This window comes from Falco peregrinus, chromosome 7 (assembly GCF_023634155.1).
Source record: "Falco peregrinus isolate bFalPer1 chromosome 7, bFalPer1.pri, whole genome shotgun sequence".
Taxonomy (NCBI): Eukaryota; Metazoa; Chordata; class Aves; order Falconiformes; family Falconidae; genus Falco; species Falco peregrinus.
In genome coordinates this window covers 25,104,104-25,126,171 of record NC_073727.1, presented here as the reverse complement: position 1 = coordinate 25,126,171, position 22,068 = coordinate 25,104,104, and the positions used below count along the sequence as shown (strand labels likewise).

Genomic DNA, 22,068 nt, shown 5'->3' with positions numbered 1-22,068 from the left:
GTTGCATGAATTGTTACATGGAATGGCTTATTGCAGGATGCAATATAGTAATGCGGGAAAGGAAGACGAAGTATAGCATATTTACTAGTAGACATGACTGACAATATTGACTGTTCTTCACATCTATCAGGCACATTTATCACTCTGTGATATCGAGGGAAGATGACTGGGAGGTGGGGACATGCCAGTTGACCTCAGGCACTTGTCCAAGCACAACGAGAGATGTGAAGTATGCGCAAGGGTTGAAATTCCATTACAGGTTTTAAATAATTAAACACTACATGTTTGGAAGCTCATTCCTTCCTATTACTTTTTAAATAATTAATCTGTATTTACATCTATTGAACTTCATGGAGCTATACACATAACAAATTCGAGTCAAGTCGCAGAAGAGAGATTTTTCCCGTCTGACAGCATTACAAATGTTTTTTGTTGTATACAGTAACTTCAGCCATTAGGGATCAGTCAAAAACCAAATCTAAGCTAGATGCTGTACATCACAGGCACATGTGTAAGGGGTTTTCTATCAAATTATTCACAAGTAATCAAAACACTAAGAGAAACTGTAAATCCCCAGAGGAAAAAAATGTGCTTCTAACATCTTAGAATAGTAAAAAGTAATTCAAATTGGAAAAGAGTAAACCAAAAAACTGCATGTTTCGTTCCTGTTGAACATATTCATTACGTTCAAGCTAATGCTGTCGGTTCCATCTAATCCATAGTACGGTTTGATTAAAAGAACCCACAAATTCCTGCATTTCTGCAGTTGAAAATACTAATCTCAAAGCCTAGAATAACAGATGTAATGGAGTAACAGAATCTAGAACAGCAGAAAAAATAATCTTTATCTAGAGTACTTATCTTCCTACTATACGTTATTTCCCTTGATTTGCTTCTGGTTCAAGCTGAACAAGCTGTGAAACACCCAGCAGGTTTTACCTAACTGGAACTACACATGATGCACCAAAGCAAACAGCCAACACTGTTCAAATCTTCAAAACAATAAAGCCCTGAAACGGGCTCTTGAAACCACAGCTCTGCCCTGGGAAATGAATTTGTAGCAATGGCATCAGGATTACTTATTTATTGTACATGTGATTTCCAGCTCAAGTTAGCTTCTATTTACAAGTAAGCAAATAAATATGCATTCACTTATGCAATTCTAGCTGGCATCTCTACAAATTCAGTCCAAGAGTCCAACTACGTTATTTCCTTTTCAAACAGCATTACTACTAATAGAAATGCTGCTGGCTGAACAGTTCCTTCAATTATAATAAGTGGAGCAAAGCTGCCTTCAAACTGAGATCTCAGTTACACCTGCACAGTTATTCTGAAAGTTAATTAGATTGCACAGGGGTAAATATGGACTTAATGTGCTCTTCAGAGGCCTCGTAATGGCAGAAGATGCATTAGGGAGAGAAGAAAGAAACCAACTTGACTTTTAAATCCCAGGCTGGCTTTGCAAGGGAAGGGAGCAAAACCATCTGTACCTGTAGGTGAAGCAGTCATGTGTTAGAGATCATGGAAAGCCAGTGTCACTTTGCAGGGGATAGGTTCGCTTAAAAAACATACTGCAACATTTTTATTATGCAGTTGTTATTAAAAAAAAAACACCACCACCAAATCAAGGGCAGGTATTGGATCCAATAATGACAATTCTCCTGTTTGCTCCTTTGACCCATGCAACTCTAATTTAGAGTCCTGAGGACAGAAGCTGTGCATTTCTGAACAGCAGAAGACAAACAGGGCTGCAGAAGAAGGGACCACGAGGTCAGGTTTCAGTGAAAGCCAGGCTTGCATGCCAGGCACGGAGATCAAGGACCGACTAACTCAAAGCACAGGAAGAATCAGCGCTTCAGATGTCAGCTGTTTCAAGGATTACAGGTCCTCCTGTTCCTGGTGTCAAGGTAATAATCAGAGCTGCGGACACACGAGGCTTCTCGCAGCGATAGCCGAACGTGCAGCCCTCGATTTGGATTCAGTTTGGGGGATTTTGTTTCCTTTTTAGACAAAGCCAACAGTGCCAAGTATTCATATTTCCAGGCTGTTTTAAGGATCAAAACCCATCTTAATAAAAAGACGAGCAAAATTCTAAGCAAAGAATTATATGGGAGCTTCACATGTAGTAGGTGGAGAGGCAGGATTCTGTGACTTTTTATCAGAGATACTCGTTTAGAGATTGATGCTAATGACAGATCCTTAAAAATGTCATGTCTACCCCCCATCCCCCCACCCCCCACCCTCCAGTATTCATGTTTTCACATAAATCCTGATTTTGGCATATTACATTATTGTGGAGACATGTTCTGTGTACTGGATGGCTTATGCAAATTAACCAAATGTCCTATAAATTAGTCTCGAAATGCCTTGGATAATGAGCTGCTTGCATGGTGAGCAGTGCACTATTCAAAGAAGACTCTTTAGAGGTTGGTAGAGTAGGAGAGCATTATAAATGTGTCCAGGCAGGATGCTCCACCAGCACTCTGTTCCTCACCCCGAAATGTAAGGCTGACTGACTAGAATTGAAAAATGCAACGCTAGGAGATACCTAAAAATTGAAAGCCCCAGTAATTATCTGGTAGGCAATATGCCCCTAGTTACTGAAGCCCAAGCCTGCAGATCTTCTTAGCTGACTTGGCCAACACATTTAAACTGTCTGCAGGCTGAGTTTTCTCCCCTGCATAATGTGGACTTTCACTGAAGGCCTTTTGACATATGTTATGTATGTGAATGGTATTGCCTGCACTGCTTTCTTTTGGAGATGTGTACCCTGCTACCAAAAGTCATACCTCCCTTGTGTTCCTTACCCAAGATGGAGAGAATGCTTCAAAACAACATTCCCAGCTGTATTTTAAAAACAAATGTTTTATGTCAGTTACCGCTTTCTTGTGAAGTGTAGATTTAAGAGCAAGCTTTATGTACAAAGAGCTATTTCTCTGCTCCTGACTCAGGCAGTGCTGTCTAAGGCATGTTGAGGTAAATGATAATAAATCAGGCGACAAATCAAAAATACACCACTTGCTTTTGGTGTGTGCTTAATTGGCATTCCACCTCTAATAATTACATCCATATTGATTTTGTGTGTGGGCACCTTCATTTGCAACATCACAATAATTAAATGACATTAGTGTTCAGAAGCAGGTATGTGAGAAAGTGCTATTAACATTACTTGGCAACAATGACAGCCTTAAGGATGCCTTTACCTTGCATTTCTTTATTTCTTTATTGTCACAGAACTAAAGTGGGAAGGGTGAGGAAAAGAGCATGGACCACGGGGATGAAAACCAGAGCTGGGTTTTACAAATGGAGCAATTGCCTTGCCTCCCTCCCTCTCCTTCTGGTACTTCCAAGGCCCCACATTTTCTGCGAACAACCCTGTGAAGCAAGCCCTCAAAGGAAGCCATTTTATCCCTTTGTCCTGCAGTCACCACGGTGTACTCCTGAGCACCCTGCCTTGGAAATGTCTCTGTTCACTATTCACAGATAGCATAGGAAGCTCCTCAAAGCACACAAGACTGCTATGCAAACGGCAATAAAGCTGACTCTCCGCTGTCAATGTTATAGGATATGGCGAGTGGCTGGGCCAGCCGCTTGGAGCATAAGCTTTGTGCTGACCATGGCTAACTCTGATTTGGTGGCGTTTTATCCCAGCTGACAATTGTGCAGACAAAAGGGATGAGGTAAAGGCAATGCAAGCAGGAAGAATTCATCGTCACAATTCCACATGAGCTTCAGAAGTGCAATTATGCCCATTTTATGAATGGGGAGCAGAGACAAAGAGAGATAAAGTGACTTGGCCAGGGTCAGGGGGAATATCTGTAACAGGGCGGAGGAACGAACAGATGCCTCATTAAGGACTAGTCTAATACCAGGCATCAAGGCATTCTTCCTTGCAAGAAACTCAGGGCTTGCGTTCAGAGTCACAAGACACCCAGTTTGGTCATACTGAGAAATCAAACTGTGAGCAGCGGCAGGTAACTGGCAGGTTTGTAGGTGGCAAAAATCATATTTAGTAACATCTGGGACTTACAACATTCAGGGAAGGGGACTTTCTACAGCTAACAGCACCGAGGAGCCAAAGACTACAGGAACTTTGAAAACAAGTGGGGGTATAAAAAATAAGTGATTTACCATGGAACCTGGGGAAGAAGATAGTTAAACTGAAAGAAAGAAAACATAGTAGCGGAGGAAGAGATATTCAGAAGGGGAAGAAAGACCTAAGGAAAAAGTTGCAAGGAGCAGAAAATCAAAAACAAATGACAAAAATAAAATGCAGGAATAGCAGATATACTTAGGTGAAAACAGCTCAGCTGGAGTGCCACAGGGACGATCCCTGCCTTACTGCAGCTTTTGATAAACGTGCACCAGCTTGCATGAATCTTGGATGGAGGACCGTGTTTGTGCTGGGGACAGTCACAAGAGGAGCAGCCCGAGGAGACAGGTCCCAGTGCAAGGGTACTGAGGCAGGTAAGGTGCAGCAGCCGTGCCCCCACTGTGCACTCCACTTGCTGCCTGCTCAGCGTCTGCAGCAAGTGTAATGTTAGCAGCAGCTGTTTCAATAATGTTTTAAACCTTCCTGCCCTCCTTTTCAGAGCTCCAACATGTAGATTCAAATCCCTGGACATTCACAAGCAATTATTTTCTAATGATGCTAGAAGCAAAGCTTCCAGTCCTGCAGCTTCAAAAAACCCTGCCCAGCCATGCTCTGCTGTTGACCTTTTCAAGACCTAAGTATATATGAGATACCTAAATAAGATAATTGGCCAAGTATAATGCTGGTGGTGTAAGCTGGAGGCTTTTTACCAGTGGTGACATAGGCCCCCTCTAAGCAGGAGAGAAACTGCAGGAACTCCATCCTTGCTGGTTTGCCCCCTGCATTCAAAAGCCTCTCTGAAGCTCGCTCCTCTCCTGATTTTGTGTGATTTTATTCATGTACATCCCAGTGTTAGGTTTCACAGTGGATGTGCTTAGCTGTACAAACTGTGCCAAGTGAGCTTACCGGAATGGCAATGTTGTGCAGGAGATGGTACACTTTTGCAAAGGCGGTCCCAAGTTCCTATTTCCCACTGTTGCACAAGAACAGCCTATCATGCCATCTAAGATATAAATGTTTTGTGGCCTTGCAGATAAGCTAGATAGACAGCCTATCCATCATCATGACTCCGCATCACCACCACAGTGAAGGGATAAGGAGCGAAAGCTGATGGCTTCTGCACAACAAACAAACAAGCACAGAGACAGTGTTTGCTCATTTCAATGTGCAAAGCTGACTTGTTTAAATATGAATATGTTGCTTATAGCCAAATTTTAGTGACAGCAGCCCTGTGGCATCTATCACTGTTTGTACTTTTGCTAAAAATAGTTGCATTGTCTCTGGATTTTTTCAGATGCCACATCTGCAGGTAGTCTTGCTCCCTTGACCTCATCTCTACCCATTACCATTTCCTCCACCCTCCAGGGTATATCGTGCTCAGGAAGATGCTCCCCACGCAAGGTTCATGTGATGTAACAAACACCTGGAACCACTTCCCTGTCCACACCAAAAGTCTGTGTGTGCCCTTTTCTCCCTCTTCTCCTCTCACTTGCTCTCTATCACACTGACAGGCAGGGGTGCCAGGCACAGCTTTGAAATGCCCCCAGTGCCTTCACTCAAGAGTGAGGTTGGCTAAAAGGGAGCATATACTGTTGAGACTGCAGAGTGGTTTCTCTCAGACCAGATCACGATACTCACTGCTTTTCCATTTACAGAAAAGTGAGCTATTTTCTCTTCCCACACCCCAGCCTACAGCATGTTACAGATACGCTTTAGAATCGAAGCACTGGCTGGAGGAACTAATAGATCTTTTCCATCTCCAGGTTTTCACTGTATATATATCCAGATGAAGCATCTGTCTCAAATTCAGGGTGACCTGCCTTGAGTCAGGCTCCTCCCAGAGCTCACCCAGGCACTGTGTTTACAGCTATGAGAAGGAGCAAATCCCACCCAGGAAACAAGCAGCAGTGAGAAAACACACAATGTGAAATCTAAACGCTTCTGGTTCCCTCCAAGTACTGCAATCCAGGCACTCTCCAAACGCCTCTTCTACGACAGAGCTACGTAGAGTTCCTGGGGGATCAACACGGTCCAAGCTATTTTGGATTTGCCCTCTTTGCAGCTTTCTAACCCTGCAAGCACTGAGAGGTCCCCATGCCCACAGCAGCTCGTACCTCCAGCATGAGTACCCGCATTCATCCGGATGGATTTTGGTGCAGGACCCAGGGTTTGCATACCAAGGATGCGGCACGTCCACAACACTCCTGCTGTGGCAGTGTGCCGTGGTACCGATGTGCTGCCCACTCCGCCACTTAAAAAGGTGCTCTGAAAATAAAAGGCAGATTCTCCATGCCATGCAAGATTTTGCAAGCTCAGCACCTAGGAACCTGCAGCCGGCCAACAGAGACCACGAACTGCAGCGCCCATCAGCCCACAAACATTCAAAAAGGCATTTTGTCTCCTGCACACGGTGAACCTGCGCTAGTGGCAATCCTCAGCATTTTACAGCAGAGCTATTTGCCCCGCTGTGTTAATCAGACTTGCTTTCAGCAGGTTTTTCTAAAAGCACTGGGGGGGATGGGGGGTGGGGGGCGGAAACTGGGCCAAACTCGTCTACATCATGGCTCCTCCCAGCACTCACACTGACTCAGCTGAGCTGGAGGCAAACAGCGGTGGGATTATAGTAAATTCGACGGAGGCAAGCACGGACTGCTTTCCAAGTACGGGAGCAAAAGACTGCAGCTCACCCACGCAGCCACTGCGGTCTGCTCAGCCCCCACCTCCTGGCTGAGCGCAGATGCGGCCACAGAGGGACAGCAGCTCAGGGACACCCAAAGGGACACATCTCACCAGGGCAGCTTTGGAGAGAAAAACCACCACTTCTGTCATTGCAGCTGTGTGGTGACTTAGGGCAGTTGAGATTTCAGTGAGGTCCCCACAGAAGGAGTCTGATAACCAATGCAGACAAATATCTCCATTTCTGCGGGGAGCATGTCAGCAGCCAGGCCCTCTGGCTATTTCCCTTCACCAACTGCAGTGACCTCAAGCTAATCTCATTTGAACTTTGGACAGTCTGAGCTCATCCAGGCCTCACTGCCGGGGAGGCTTTCAGCCCTAGTTTGTGCTGGAAGAAAGAGGGACCTAAAACCAGGCTGCTGGACTGTGCAAGGGCATCAGCTATAACCCCTCACTAAATGAACATGGCGTGGTAAGGACGACAGCACAGAGCCCTGTGGCCGTACACCGAGCACACTCGCTGTGGAGAAAAGCACTTGCTCAACACAGCCCTGTGCAATCTCTCAGAAAGGGAGGCACAGGGTATGCACAAGATAAGACCGAATACATTTTCCAGGCTCTGCGCAACCCCTGTGCCTGTAAGGGAGTGCATGCTCCTGCCAAGGATGCTGTTCCTCCCTGGGCACGTGCTCTGGCACGGGCACCATGTGCTGCGGGTGTGTGCACACCTGGCAGTCTAACCTGTGTGCTTTTCCCAGGGCACTCTGTGCTTCCGATTTAAAGAAGAGACTGGATTGTGAAGGATTTGGTGATTTACATGAGATATGGTCCCGGAGTTTTATTAAATCAAAGTGAAATAACTAATAAGAGAAGCATTTACCATTTCTCTCTACTGAGCTAATCTCTTAGCTCTTTGTTATTTTAGTTTCCAGCATCCTTCAGCCCTTATGACTCAGTGCCGGGCCAGCTGTAACACAATACACCAGCACAATGTCCTAGTGCTGCCTCCTGGCATTACAGAAACTGGTGTTTGGGACAGATTCTTATCCTTCACACCACTCCAGCAGCAGAAAGGGGCCACGGGACTACATTATGTGCACATCACCTTTTGAGCCTTCTGTTGTCAGAGTGATGTAAAGACACCCCTGGCTCAAGCCAGAATCTGGCTCTTCACTTAATGTGTTTAACAAATCAAGCTACTGTTTGAATCCCAAAGGCACAGAGAGGGTCAGTAACCACATGAGCACCAAGTGCTTCTTCCCTGGGCAGTCAGGAACCCACGCTGCTAGAAAGTGGAAATGTATCGGGTGTGTTAGCTTCCTAACCACAAAAAAATCTCTCACAAAATGACTGTTTCCCATCTTGGCTAAGGAGATATTAATTTCAGTGGCATGTGCAGTAATATTCATTCAGGACTGGCCACTGGTGGTCAATTATTCCTCTGCCTGTCTAGAAGAAGCATGTTTATTCCTCATAATAAAAAGTATTAGTACAATACAGAGTTTATTGCTCAATTAGGAAAGTGACATGCAGAGTTACAGCCTCTTGCAGAGAATACAGCTAGAAATGAATTTTTGCAGCAAGAAACGAATTTTTGCATGAATGAAATACCACCCTCCCCCCATCAGATACACAAAACCAACACAACTTAAGAGCTAGCTGACAGGTATTTTAGGCCCGATATTTAACGAGCCTGTAAAACTGAGTATTGTATTGTATATTAAAACTCTAGACTATTATTGTGTTCCTTTCTCTGCTTAAAACATTTTTAATTGATTGTTCAGGCACTGATTTCTAAAAAAGAAAAAAAAAAAAAAGCACAGAATTGATTTTTGGTCCCGAGCATAAACAAATCTGTGCATTGAGCAGAATTGGAGAACACTGTATACAAGCACAGCTTGATCACTTTGTGAGATCCACACTCACTGCTCTGCTTGCTTCAGTTATTATGCATTGCCTGGGCAGTCAAATTGTTTTTGAATACCTGAAATTAAACCCTGGAACCTGTTTTCTGTCTTAGATTCTAATTCGTAATAAATGAACTTCTGTGCAAATATCAAGGATGCTGTTGTTTGCTATTTGGAGTATAACACAACATTAAATAATAGACACCACTTTGCACTTCTAACATTTTAATCTCAATCTCCAATTGCATGCAAAGGCAATTAAGTAACAGCATCCCCATTTCAAAGCCGGAGACCTGACATCTAAACACAAAATTAGGAGATACCTAAATTCAAGCATACAAGCAGTCCCTCTGCTTGAATTGAATGGCTCTACATGCAAGCTTGAAGTTAGACACATGGAGAAATACGCAGTTCAACTGATGGCTGTAGCTATCAAAAATGTAGGTGTCATATGGAAAGTTATTTATCTAGTTAATGAATAGATACAGGCACATCTAAAGGTGGTTTAACCAATCCTAAATAAGCACCAAATTATTTTGAGTAAATCACACTCTAGAGGTGCTTGCCTTCCTCCATTAACTATGGGACCTAGAGATGTCCAGTCCAGATGTCAAATACCGAGATGCTACAGCTGGGTATATGAACGGAACTGTGTCCTAAACCAAAGGGTACTGTGGAAATGGGAAGAAACATGGCACAGGTGAAAACTAGAGTGAAATGTGGATCCAGCTGAAGCTCGGACTGAAACATCCATTGCCTCACTGTGAGTGCAACACTTGACCACCTGAATGTCACTGGAGTGTTATCCTGTGGCATATCGAGCACAAGGAGACATGCGTGGTCCTTAAAAAGTGAAGTGACCTCCAGCATAATGAAGGCTTCACTAAAATTGATGCTAGTGTGGTGCAAGGCGTACAGCATGGAAATAATTCATATTACTACGAGCAAAACGGACCCTGCTTGTAAAGAATAGCTGCACTCAAGATGTTGCTGCATGTTGATCTGCACGTACACCCACCTGAAAGACTCCTGTCTGCAAATGAAAGCATGAACAAGAAAACTCGGGTAAGGAAACAGACACTTCTTCCCAGAGAGAGAAACAACAGCACATCGATATCAGACTCTGCAAGACAACATTTATAAAGATGTTGACAGATATCATCCCCTGTTTAACTTATGGAGCCATCAAAAGCTCACTTCCATGGAGCATTTTTGGACCCTTTAGTTGACTAAATCACCAATTTAGAATCTGTCAGACTTCATTATGCAGATCAAGAGTCTCTCCTTGGTTTCATTTGCTATGCATTAATAAGAAAGCATTGGTGACTGCAGCCTCTCGCACAACCAAAGCCTTTCTGCCATTACATAGTAAATTTTGTTCTTTCTAGTGTTCAAAAAAACCCCCTCAACATAACAGCGACACGGCTTAGTTGCTATGCGAAGCCTTAGAGCCACTGCATAGGGATCAGTTCCAGACTTTGGTTTGATTCGAACCAAGCCAAGCAATTCACGCCTAGATGTGATCTTATGAGGTCTTCCTGCTTGTCTGCTTCTCTCACCTGCAGGTGAAGTGTGTGCTCAGGCCAGACCAGCCCCAGGATCCCCACAAGCCTGTGTGATCCCGATGTGCGTTTACAGCCTTCCAGCTTGATGCCTGGTGCAGTTAAAATACTCAGCACCAACAGGCAGATTTATTATGAATGCTGGTAGGGATCTTTTTTCTCTCTCATTGACTAGATGTGACTCAAAAAGTTAATGGTAATTGCTCTCATCTTCATTTAGCAATGAGAGAGAGAGAGAAATGGGAGCAATTTGCAGATCTGAGAACAGGTCATTACAGGTGTGTTATATTAGTGTATTCATGAGCCCCCTGGGACAGCCGTGCTGCGATATCCAATAACTTTCTTAATGTGTAATTACACACCATTGGACTATAATTGATTAATTGAAAAGAGAATGTAGGCAGATGCTAGGCCAAGGCTGCTGCTGCTCATTAAATGAATATGTCCTTGCTTCTTTTTAATAAGTTAAGTGAACTACTCAAAAGCAATTAAGTGAGAACTGAAATTCATTAGATTTTAAGTAATTATTGGTATTAACTTCTATAATAAAATTCAGGATTTATATTTTGGGGTTTTTTTTTCCCATTCTGAAAGCAATGTAATACACGTCACTGCTGAAATGTAAAAAAGGTGTCTGCTGCAGACAGCAGTGAGCAGTGAGATACATGGTCCTTGCGGACAGATCTTCAGTGTGCCTTCAGATAACTGTGGTATTAATCTGCCCTCTTGGAACATCATTCCTGGAAGCCCTGCACAATCCTAGGGATTCCCAAAGAGAGGGGGCCACAAGCTTAGTATTCCAGCGCTCCCCCAAGCCTCCCTTCAGGCCAGCTGAATGGTGGGCCAGGCTCTTCCCAACCCTCCTTCCCACGGGCTCGATCTTAACTCTGAGAAATAAAAAGAGCATGGGCTCCTGATTTTCAAAATCCAGCTCTCTTACTGCCCTATATTGGCTCTTAAGGTGGGCAAAGCCTTCAAACTCCTTTTTAACGGGGAGGAGTACAAGGCATGCAGCAAGATGAGGCATAAGCCGACAGCACCGCTATAGAAAGTCACATTGGTCTACGTAGGCACCTTTCCAGACCTGACAAAACCCGTTCTCCTGAACAGCCTGCACGAGCGAGCGCCAGGGTCTGGGCTGCACAAGGACTCGAGCACCGAGGGACAAATGCCAGCTTTATGGCCTGGCCCCGTGCCGCAGGTGCAGCTGTGGCGCGGTGCGGTGCGAGGGATGCTCCTCCCAGGTAGCTGCCAGGGTGCCCCACGGGCCCTACTGAGTCATCTGCATCTCCTGCACAGACCCCAAAGAGAAAATATTTATAGCTCTGGGTGATGACTCTGGAAATTTTATTTCCAATTTATGTGGAAGGAAATCGGATGAATTTTATTTCACCGCACTTCACTTCCTTTGGAACAAGGCATATCTTTATTCTTTAATGTTCTATAAAAACTGTCTGAATTTTATTTAAATTGGTTATGAATGCCAGTTTCATAAAGCAAACCACAATTCACAACTGGTTTTCTTTCCAAGGGATACAAAGTTGCTTTTATTTCCCCCCAGTTTTACAGAGGTTGGAGGGGCAGGGGGGATGGCTGACGATTTTTTTCAGGCTTCTTTAAAATTTATTGAACCATTATTAAGAAGTAGCCTGCTAAAAATGCATTTTCAGCTAACAGTTTCTTAACTTTTTACTTGTTTAAATTTTCACTCAGTAAAAAGATTGGTGTTTTTTTCAAATCATTTTTGAAAAAGCAATTTTTCAATGAGAACATGTTTAATTCGAAAATAATAACTTCAGTAAACACAACAAATGAGGAAAGCAAAGAGTAAAAATAGAGTAATACAGCACAGTATTGCAGTGAGGAAAATTAAGGTTGCAGAAATTATTCAGAGGTCACCAGTAATTGCACATTTATTAATAAAAATTTTAATGCTTGTTCTGGGAAGGAAGATGACAGGATTGAAGCTGTAATGGAATTTTAATTATTTTCCTTTTTTAAAAATGCATTTTGCCTCTCATTTGAAATAATAACAATAATAACAACAGTGATGTTAAAAATTAGAAAACATGCCTCCTTCTGAGGAAAGGCAGGCTTCTGCTCACAAAGTGTCAAGTGTCACATCCTAAAATAATGCTCCTGTATTGGTATGAAGGAAAACGCTAAACTAGAGACACTGGGGTGAAGTTGCTTGCTATTTCTAGCATGCCCAAGGCAAGTGCTGTGGGAAAGGGGATATGACTTGCTCTTGGCTCTCAGAGGCCAAACACCCACATCGGTAGCTGTGGTCCTTCCCACATCTGCCCTGTCCCCATTGCCCACCTTCCCATGCTGGCCACCCTTCTCACTCTCACACCTTTTACTCCGTCTCTTGAGCTCCCTGAATCATATTCCTTAATTCGTTCCACTGAACTGAAAGGGTGGGGATTGTGTAGAGCTACTGAGGGTACCAGCCTGCTTGTGCGGGAAGCTGCATCCCTGGCCATGGGAGAGCTTTGCTTCTTTTATTCCCATCTCCTTCCCTTCTTTCTCCCTGCTTCCCATGCTCCTGGGGATTTTATACCTTGTATTTTACATGTCACTGGGAACTTGCAGAGACTTACACTCCTTGCTTGCTCTCAAGGGTTTATGGCATTCCCCTGCCCACCTCTGCAGGAGGCATGGGGAACCCCTCGCCCTCCTTAATGCTGTAGGTCATGGTCACTCATTCACCCCAAGTATAAAAGGAGTGAGGTTTGGGTCTTATTTCCAGTAGGGCTGCTGTCTCAAACTTGCTATGACAGGGTTGTATTTTCTGTAAGTTCCTACAGCTGGTCTCTGATTACAGCCTTCAACTTAAATATTATTAATAAAGATCATGCTTTCTACACTTCACATCAGCTGTTAAATGGCCTACAGCACTTCTTGGTCAGAGAGGGGCAAGACGTCCCAAAGCAGTTGTTCATCTCTTCCTGTCTACAGAATACAGTGTGTCATTCAGAGCCCACTTTACAATTAATGGGAAGGATCCTATTGATTTCACTGGGCTTTGGATCAAAGATTGTGGAGTCCTGAGCATGGTATGAGTCAAGACTCATATACTCAAAAGCATATTTCTTTAGAAGGTTGGTGGTGCAGAATGGAGGAAGGGGAACAAAAGGCTTGAAAGACTGAGGAAATCTCTCAGGACCCCTGAGAAGGTCTGCTGCAGCCCCAGAAGCAGGACCCAAACCTCCCAGGTCCAGCTCAAGCTGACATAAATGCGAGCAACAGCATTCGCTTCCATTACAGGGTAGAAAACCGTATGAATTAAAAAGAAGGACAAGGACACAGCCCGTGTGCCGGGCAAGACAGTGGCTGCATTTGTTCTAAAACAGTAAACAGATCCGTGTAGACAGGCATAGAGCCTATCATTTCCTGGGGACAGCATATCGCGGGGCGGCTGGCAGGCTGCAGCTCTGTATTTGGTCCTGCATTATCCCAACGAGATGCCTATCAGGGTGCAGCGGCCGAGGCAGCCAGCGCCCCGTGGTGCCTACCCGCACAGGCAGGCAGCGGGCAGGGAGGGTCAGCTGCAGCCAGGCGTCAGGGCTCCCCTCTCTCCCCGGGGCTGCAAATCTACCCGTAGGTTCAGCGCTGCCTTTTTTCAGCATGTTTACCCAGTGCCTGTGGACTTCAACAGTCTTTAGGAGCATGCATAAGGTGAACGCCATACAGCCCTTCACTCAGCCTGGCAGCAATTAAGGACCAGAAAAACCCTACAGTAATTTTGCCTGGTTTGTTGCCCTTGCTTGAAAAGAAACAGAATGCAAGTTTTTTGGTGGGGTTTTGAGGAGGTTCTTTTAAAAATATTCTGCTGTAACTCGTGAACAATTTAGTTTTTGAAAATGAAACGTTACAGGCAATTCGTCTACAATATCACCTAAGCCTCACTGTTACTTCAGTCACAAGAAAGTTTGAATTTCATGTGGCCAAAATTACTGAGGTTTTAAGAATATCAGTATCAATTCAAAGCTACAACTGCTCAGTATTTTTGTTCCAGAGCCGTAACTGCCATTCTGACAACTCTCTGTGCCTGATCCAAAGTCCCTGAAACCAACAGCGGGCTCTCTGTTAGCTGTTACGGGTTTTGCCACAGCCCTTTGCTCGAATCACTGCGTACACCACGATGCAGCTGATGAAGCAGTACCAGTTGCTCTCAGACTGCGGTGGCACACTGAGCAAGAAACTGATGAAATCCATTGGTAAGCCACCAAGAAATAGCACCAGTGGTGAGATGCAGCAAATGTCGTGATGCTGAAACACTGGTAGGCACCGCTGTGGAGGTTTTAACTCTTAGCAGGCTTGGTAGCCGTAGCTCTACAACCTGGAGCTCCACAGGGTGTCATAGGTCTTATCGTCCTCTCCCTTTCTGCCTCTCCAGGGTGGCAAAATCGCCTCCTGACTGCAAGGTTGTACCTTAAAGGCAAGATGTGGCCTGGCATCCCTCGGAGTTGCTGGGTGGCCGTGCCGCTCCAGCTTTCTGGCCAAAAGCTCTGTGCATCCTAAAGCCTGGGCCAGGATGAAGGAAGCACTCTCCCTCTCCCTCTGCCAGTTTGTACCCAACAGGGTGAAGGAAGAACCAGGGAGAGCTACAAGGGGAAGAGCCTTTGCTTTCTCTCTCCCCTCTCTGCTAAAAATAAGGAGGTAGCATGGGAGACAAAAAGGGTGGAAAGGCAAGAGAGGGGATGAGCAAAGCTGTCTCCCCCTAATTCAGTCCTCCTTTGAAGGCACTGTGATTAAAAATGGACTGAGAGGTATTTTCTTTTAATGCTGAAACACTATCAGGGAGCGGTTTTGCTTGAGACTGAGGCACAGGAAACAGATCAGGTACCTTAAAAAAAAGAATTCAGACCTCACTTTCTGAAACCAAAAATCTTATGGCCTCCAAAGGATACCAACATGCACATTTACATTTAACCTGACTATGACTACAAAACCTACAGGCCTCATCTGATCACAAATACTCTCAGTGCTTTTTAAAATCAGTCTTGTACGTATGAAATCTTTTCTGCATTCCCGTACCGTAACACTGAGGTTAACCTGCCTGCATCCTTGCGGTCCTGTCCAGATGCCCGCCATGTGCCATCCCTCATGACCCTGCCTCTAGTGCTGGAACAGCAGAGCAAAGCAAGATGACTTCAAGCAAACATTAGCTGTAGTTCTGGCTCCTCTCAGCCTTGCCATAGCCTCCCCAAATGCCTTTTGCCCGTAGAACATTTGCATTTCAGTTGTAGATGTGTTTTCAGAGCTTCCTCTGCCTCCTTTTGTTAGTAATTAAAGATAACTGGCCACAGGTGAGTTTGCATTAAATCAAATAACAAACATGTTTTATTTTGTGTCTTTTACATAACAGCTTCCAAGCACCAGGACTATCTTATATAAATCATCGCATACTGGACTCACAAATTTATCCTCCCAGAGCAGAACTACTAGGAGCAGACCTTTTGATTTCAAAGAGAAAAAGATCATGATTTTACTGCAGGAAAACCATGGATCACAGCTGGGTGTGGGGCTGGAAATTATTTTCTTTTTCCCAGGGTATTTATGTTTTGTTTGGTTATTTGTTTGCTTTACATATAATCCCATAGCGGTGGGTGGCACCCAGATCATCACCATAAACAAATGGTCTGGAAAGCAACCTGGCGTTTAATTTCCTTAACCCGTCAAACCATCCTTTGCTCATACAGCAGCATGCCAATCTGAAACCTTGACTCAATATTCTGGGTAACTGGGAAGGGGGAAGGATGAACTGTTGGTTTTTCTTTCCCACTTTTGTTAAAAGGCATGCAAGCATGGCTCTTCCTACCCTGACTAACCTGGGTACGTGCCAGATGGATTTTTTTTTTTCTCTAGGCAATGGCTCAGGAATTTCAGTCAGCTAGAGCCGGGGCTGAGGGCTTCTCACTGGCCTTTTCACTCCAGCCTACCCTTTCTCCACAGTTAATCCCATCTCTCTCGCCATATCCACTATTAGCTGGCCTGTACCTCTCCTCGACAATCAGCTTCCAGAAGACTAAATTCTGCCTTTTCCTTCTGGAAACAGATGTGCCTGAAAGAAAAGCTTCCAGCCACTTATGGAATAAGAAATTAAAATCCTGAGGCAGTGCCTATGGGAGAAGAGTGGATAGTTGGCCAAGACAGCATGCTGGCGGGGCTCTTTAAAAATAAATTTCTTTTATGTAGTTCCCAGTATCTATCATGGGTAGCTAAACTTAAGAAAACATGATTCTCAAAATTACTGAAAAGTTCACAAGGAAATTTTGATGTCCTCATCGACTAGAGCATCTTAACCACTTCACTTTCTGTGCTCAACAACAAACGGCACGATAAAACGTATCAGGATTTAGTGTGGGAAACGAATACCCTAACCTAATCCTGTAACTGCACAACAGCTTTCTATACCAATCAAAATGTTTAATTGGCACTGCTTTCCTTAACGTGTAGAACTACTGAAAGCACTTCAGGGGTTTCTTTTGCCTAAATTATACCTCTTTCCTCCTCCTAATTCCTGTCAAGCTCGCCCTTGCCCCCCTCCCCCCCCACAGCTGAGTGGTACCTCACCACCCAAATTATCTCCTCTTCTGAGGACTACGCAATGAAGACAGCACACCATTTGTAATACTCTGTCACTACACTTTGAAGTCTCTCCAAGTAGTGAGGAGTTAAAGCTTGCCGTGTGTGCCTGTGACCTGCGATGTTAAGATTCAGCTGGTGTAGCTGGCTCTTGCGGGAGAGCCCTGGCACACAGCGCCAGCAGCAGTGCCCCAGCCCCTGGGTCCTGCCTGGCAGCACCCTCCCAGCACCAGCATTTCCCAAACAGAGGAGCCTGCACTTGTCGGAACAAACCTCGCTGAAAAATGGCAGCTGAACCCTAAAGCAAAGAAAGCACTTCTGAGCCGAAGCTTCCAATTTCACCTGACAGGCTATTACAGTACTTACTCTCAACTGCACTGAGAAAACTCCAAGGATTTCCCAATTCTCGAAAGCATAAACAAGTTTCAGTTTCTCTTTCATTTAAAAATCTAAGCTTTTCACTCAGCCAGCATCTGACTTGCACTGTTACACTCTGGGTAAGTTTTTACCATTGGGATAAGATTTTTTTAGAGGAAGCAGCTGTCCCCACTCCTTTCTTTCATATTCCGCCCTCCTCCCAAGGAGACAATTCCTAGCACAACTGTAGGAATACTGACTAGCCTTTAGAAGAAAGATGCTGTCTTTATGGCCAGTTTCTGTGAAATTCACTCTACTTTCAAGTATACTTTAATATAGCATCGTTTCCCAAAAAGCAGAAATATAGAAGGAAAACCACTACCTCTCTGTGAAACACACGGCATCTTTGACAAATAACACTAGTCCCACCACTACCACCAAAGCCTAGGCTCAACATCATATTTTCACTGAAAGTTCCTAAAATACATCTTTAAAGATAGCAGAGGTACATATTAATTATTTGTCTACTTTTTTTTTCCACATACAAATTGAGTACAGATTACAGCCCTGCCAATTTTGTTTCCAACAGCACAGGAAAAATAAAACTATGACAAATTGCTTTTATTACTTCCTTAAACAAGAACTGAAACTTGTCCAAAAAAGCACATGAAAGACTAACTTGGATGACTTGAGCTTTTGCCAGGTACAGGAATGATATAATAAAGCAAAAACTTATAATGCATATTAATAGAGGAATAATTAAGTGGGCATTAAAAGAATGTTTTATGGTAATAGCACAAAGGGGGTTAATTGGTTTGCTGATTGCTTGCACTAAAAATAAAGCAGATTTTCAATTAAAGTAATATATAACTTATTTTATATTGTGTTCTCTTCCAACTCTAGTCCTGAACTCTTCCAACACCAAGAAGCCCTAATGACTTCGGGGGCATCTTGGTGTGCTGTGGTAGCTTGCCAGGCCTGATGTGACCAGCGGCACAGTAATTAAGCATGGCCTTGAAGAAACGGTTTCACTTATTTGGCACAAGAATTGTGACTGCACAGGGGAATCGCTTTTTGTGTTTGTCTAGTTTCCTCCCCTTAGGACATAACCCTGCTGCCCCCAAAACCAAGAGGAGCTTTGCAAGGTGTTTAAGAGGAAGCAAGATCAGGTCTTATGGGTCATGTTGCTTTTGGCTGGGGACAATTATATTGGGAACAAACTGACCTTTCTGAGTGACACCTGTGGCTCTAAAAAGCATTGTTATTGCCTAACCAAGGGTTGGCTCGGCACAGGGGATGCCTGGGGAGTAGGAAAGCCTGTGGGCCCATTAGTGCAGGTGTGGCCAAGATGCTCTATGCTCTGGCCAGTGCTGGGAGCAGGGACTGGCCAGCACCCTTGGGCTGCTGCCCTCCAGTCTGGGCTTCTCTGATCAACTGCCTGAATGTGGGGGCCGGCTTCAGCACTGGGTTACGTCGGCTCATCGGCTCGACTTTGCTGGATGTTGCACCTGGGACACCAAGATTAGCATCCTCTGCAGGGGAGGCAGACACAGGTTTTAATGCAGAGGAAACAGCTTGCTCCTCCACCACTGTCCGCCTCTTCTATCGTTATGAGAAAAAAAAGTGCTGCTGTTTCAAAACATAACCCCGTGTTCTGACTCTCCACAAACATTTCCATTTAGCCAAATGATACATTTTACTTAAGTACGGCTGAGAAGAAAGGCGAATGCAAGGGAGAGATCTGCCAATTCATCTAAAACTCCCTTTTTTGAAAGCCATGCATGAATCTCTCTTAAATGTATTACAATTCATTCTCTGTTTACTTTAGGCAAACAGAAAAACTCATCATGGAGCACTCATTTTCGCAAGCTAATCAAGAACATTAGGTCCCAACAGATTCATTTAATAGAAATATAATAGGCATTCCTGCTTGCTTTTAATCTTGCCTAGCTGCAAATGCTAAAATGAACAGCAAATTAACCCTGCCTTGGAACAGAGATCCTTTCACAGCTGATATCATCTCTCTTACGGCCTGTAAACACTCCAGGCTCCCTAGACGTGCTTTCCTGGCTTTTGCTCTTTCCCCGCAGCAGAGGAGAGGAGTGGAGAGGAGAGGAAAGGATTCTCCCGCCTGCATGCAGCTAGGAAGGGGAGGAACAGGCAAGCTCTAAAGGGAGCACTGTGTGGCAGCAGAACAAAACACGGCACTGCTGCCCGAAAACAAGGCAGAGCTAAAAGGTGGATGGGAGAGTGAGTTTTGGGGAGCCTCAGGGCAGGGGGCTGGGGACTGGGGGGGGCTTTTCGTGCATCACCAGCTGCTGCTTGCATGGCTCTCCCTGATTTACCGTGCGAGACAAGGTAGTACGACAAGGCCATTCACGTGCTGTCATCAAATATAAGAGATTTTTCAAGCAATTTGAGATCTTAAATCGTTCACGGATAGCAGAACTAGCATTAGAACGCTAAACAGGAAAAAAAAAACCTATCATATTTCATAATGTATGTCATAATGAACAAAAGCCTTTCAAAAAAAAAACGGTTTTCACTGTGCTAAAGTAACAATCTAGACTTGTTGTAAGTATGTTATTCTTACAAGTAGTTCGCAGTTATTCTTGAAGGCAAGTCTTGGAGTTTCCTTAGCATAGTGCTGCTGGGGAAAATTTTCAGCATGTCCATCTTCATCTCTAGCCTGAAGGGAAATATAATGGCCTATTTAGGGACTTACAAATAATGGAAGGAAAAAAAAAATAGCTAAAAGCATAACAGCTCAGATCATTAAAACAGACGGGAATCCCAAAATACAACATTATTAAAAAGTTTCTTTAAATACGCAGTACACCTTTAGATATGAGAACTTGGGATGCTGTTTTCTTACATAGCTTAGGTTGAACATGCAAATTCATTGTGGTGTAATAATTAGAACAACAAAAGACAAACCCAAAATGAAATATTTGAGCTGGAAACTGTGAGTAACTCAGGGTTTCAATTTACTCCATTGCATTTTTCAGGATTACATCACATACGTACTTGTTTAAACTTTTTGACATGCTTAAGCAATGCCTAGATAATGTATTTGTATTTTCAGTTTAACAGCAAGGCCAAAAAAAATAAATAAGTTTTCATACTCATAATTTACATGTAATATTATTACAGATAAATGGATTCCCCCTCCATGTTTAAGTGAAGCTTTGAAAGGAGCAATCATCTAGCCAGAACAATGATCCTTCAGTCAAATGCGGTCAAAATATTTAATGACAAAAATGCATTAGAAGTTACCGGTTACTTGGAACTACGCTGTTAATTAAGAAAGCTGAAGTTTAAATGGAGACATTACCAGAGCCCATTAGCAGTCCTGCTTGCATATAGTATTTTTCCCTTCTCATCTATAGCATTTTCTGCTTTTGAGCTAAAGCAAAAGGGAGAAGCAGGTGAAAGGAGGAGTGTCAGCAATACACTCATTACACTGTTCATTTGAGTGACACTTGCACTCCGTTCCGCTCCATCTCATCTGATCCCTGACTGTTCGCTCTCTCCCTCTTGCAGCCTCCTGAAATTCACAGCTGAGCTGTCTCCCTCACATATGGCTTGCATATAATTATGCACATTCCATTTTACACTGCATTAAAATGATGAGCTCCTGGCTCCCTGCCAACCTATTTAAATCAGCCCCTGCCCAAAGAAGCCGGGGAGAGGAGGAGGGGCGGGGGGGGTGGGGGGGCGACTGGAGCTGGGTGAGGGGAGGGGGCAGGGGCGGCTGGGCGAGGAGCAGGTAGCCCCGCTCCCCATCCCTCCAGCCGCCCTGCCCCCCCCCCTCCCCGGGTAGGGGGGCCCAGGGGTGCCCGTGTGCAATGCACACACATCCCGGCGGCATCAGCACTGGCGTATCGCTCTCCCCTCGCGCGGCGTGAACTGCCTGTCGTCGTGTGTCACACTCCTGGTGCCCAGGCTTTTTCAGCGTTGGCGTTTATGAAAGATATTTACACCTTGTAGGCTCTACGGCTTGTTTGCCTTCAAATAGGCTTCTGCCTCTCCCCAGGGAGACGGGGTGGGAAAGGGGAGCTGTGGGTTAACAGCAGCAGGGATTTTCAGGAGAACAGGAGGGTGCTGCACCTCATGGAAAGCCTGTTGACTCCAGTGGGCTTCAGCCTGGGTGTCTGCATGCTGGCCCTGGGGAATGAACAAACCCTGCCCGACAGAAAATACCATTTTTAAAAGTGCAAAGTTTGTCCAAAAGTATGTTTTGAGTCATACCTACAATTGATTATTACACAAAGCGGGAAGTGGGAAATGAGTTTATTCTGTACGTTTCCTAGCAGCTTATAGGTATTTTCTTTCACTGCCCTCAATAGCTGCAGGGTGGAAAATGTTTAGAATTTTTCCTTCAAACCACAAGGAAGAGGCAGAGCATTCCTGAGCACCTGAAATCACTTTTATATTGACATAGGTTTAAATGTATTCTTCTAATTATTAGTTTGAAACTGAAACCTCTCTCACACAATAAATCTACCTCCCATGCTGAGTGGAATACAAAGTCCAAATTCGACCGTGTTTTGTAAAAAAAAAAAACAAAACCAATTTTCATTTTGAAAACAAACTTTGTCCTTTCCTCTTCTCCATGGAAGAATATGGGCAACCCACTGAAGCTCTTCCAGGTCATCTAGAAGACAACCAGGGGACAAATGTCTTAAAAATGCCTAGCACAATGGGAATGGACCTGTCAGCTCAGGATCACAGGTGCCAACGGGATGCTCAGTGACAGAGACCTAGTGAGATGTTGCATTGGGCACAGGTGTTATGTAGGGCTTGGAATGCTATCGGTGCCCCCAGACTCCTGAAATTCTATCTTGGCACTATTCTAGACATTGTGCACATGACGGCT

General features: G+C 44.3%; 1 protein-coding gene across 3 annotated transcripts in view; it reads right to left on the bottom strand.

The window, feature by feature from the left end:
* SOBP (sine oculis binding protein homolog) overlaps positions 1 to 22,068 on the bottom strand; it is a 117,666-nt gene that overhangs the window by 31,972 nt on the left and 63,626 nt on the right. For 2 of the 3 annotated variants that reach the window (XM_027796126.2, XM_055809490.1), the window contains exon 5: positions 19,783 to 19,878. The exons of the other annotated variant lie outside the window; for it this stretch is intronic. In XM_027796126.2, the coding sequence (XP_027651927.1) occupies positions 19,783 to 19,878 (96 nt within the window). The remainder of the gene's footprint in view (positions 1 to 19,782; positions 19,879 to 22,068) is intronic. 3 annotated transcript variants of the gene reach the window in all.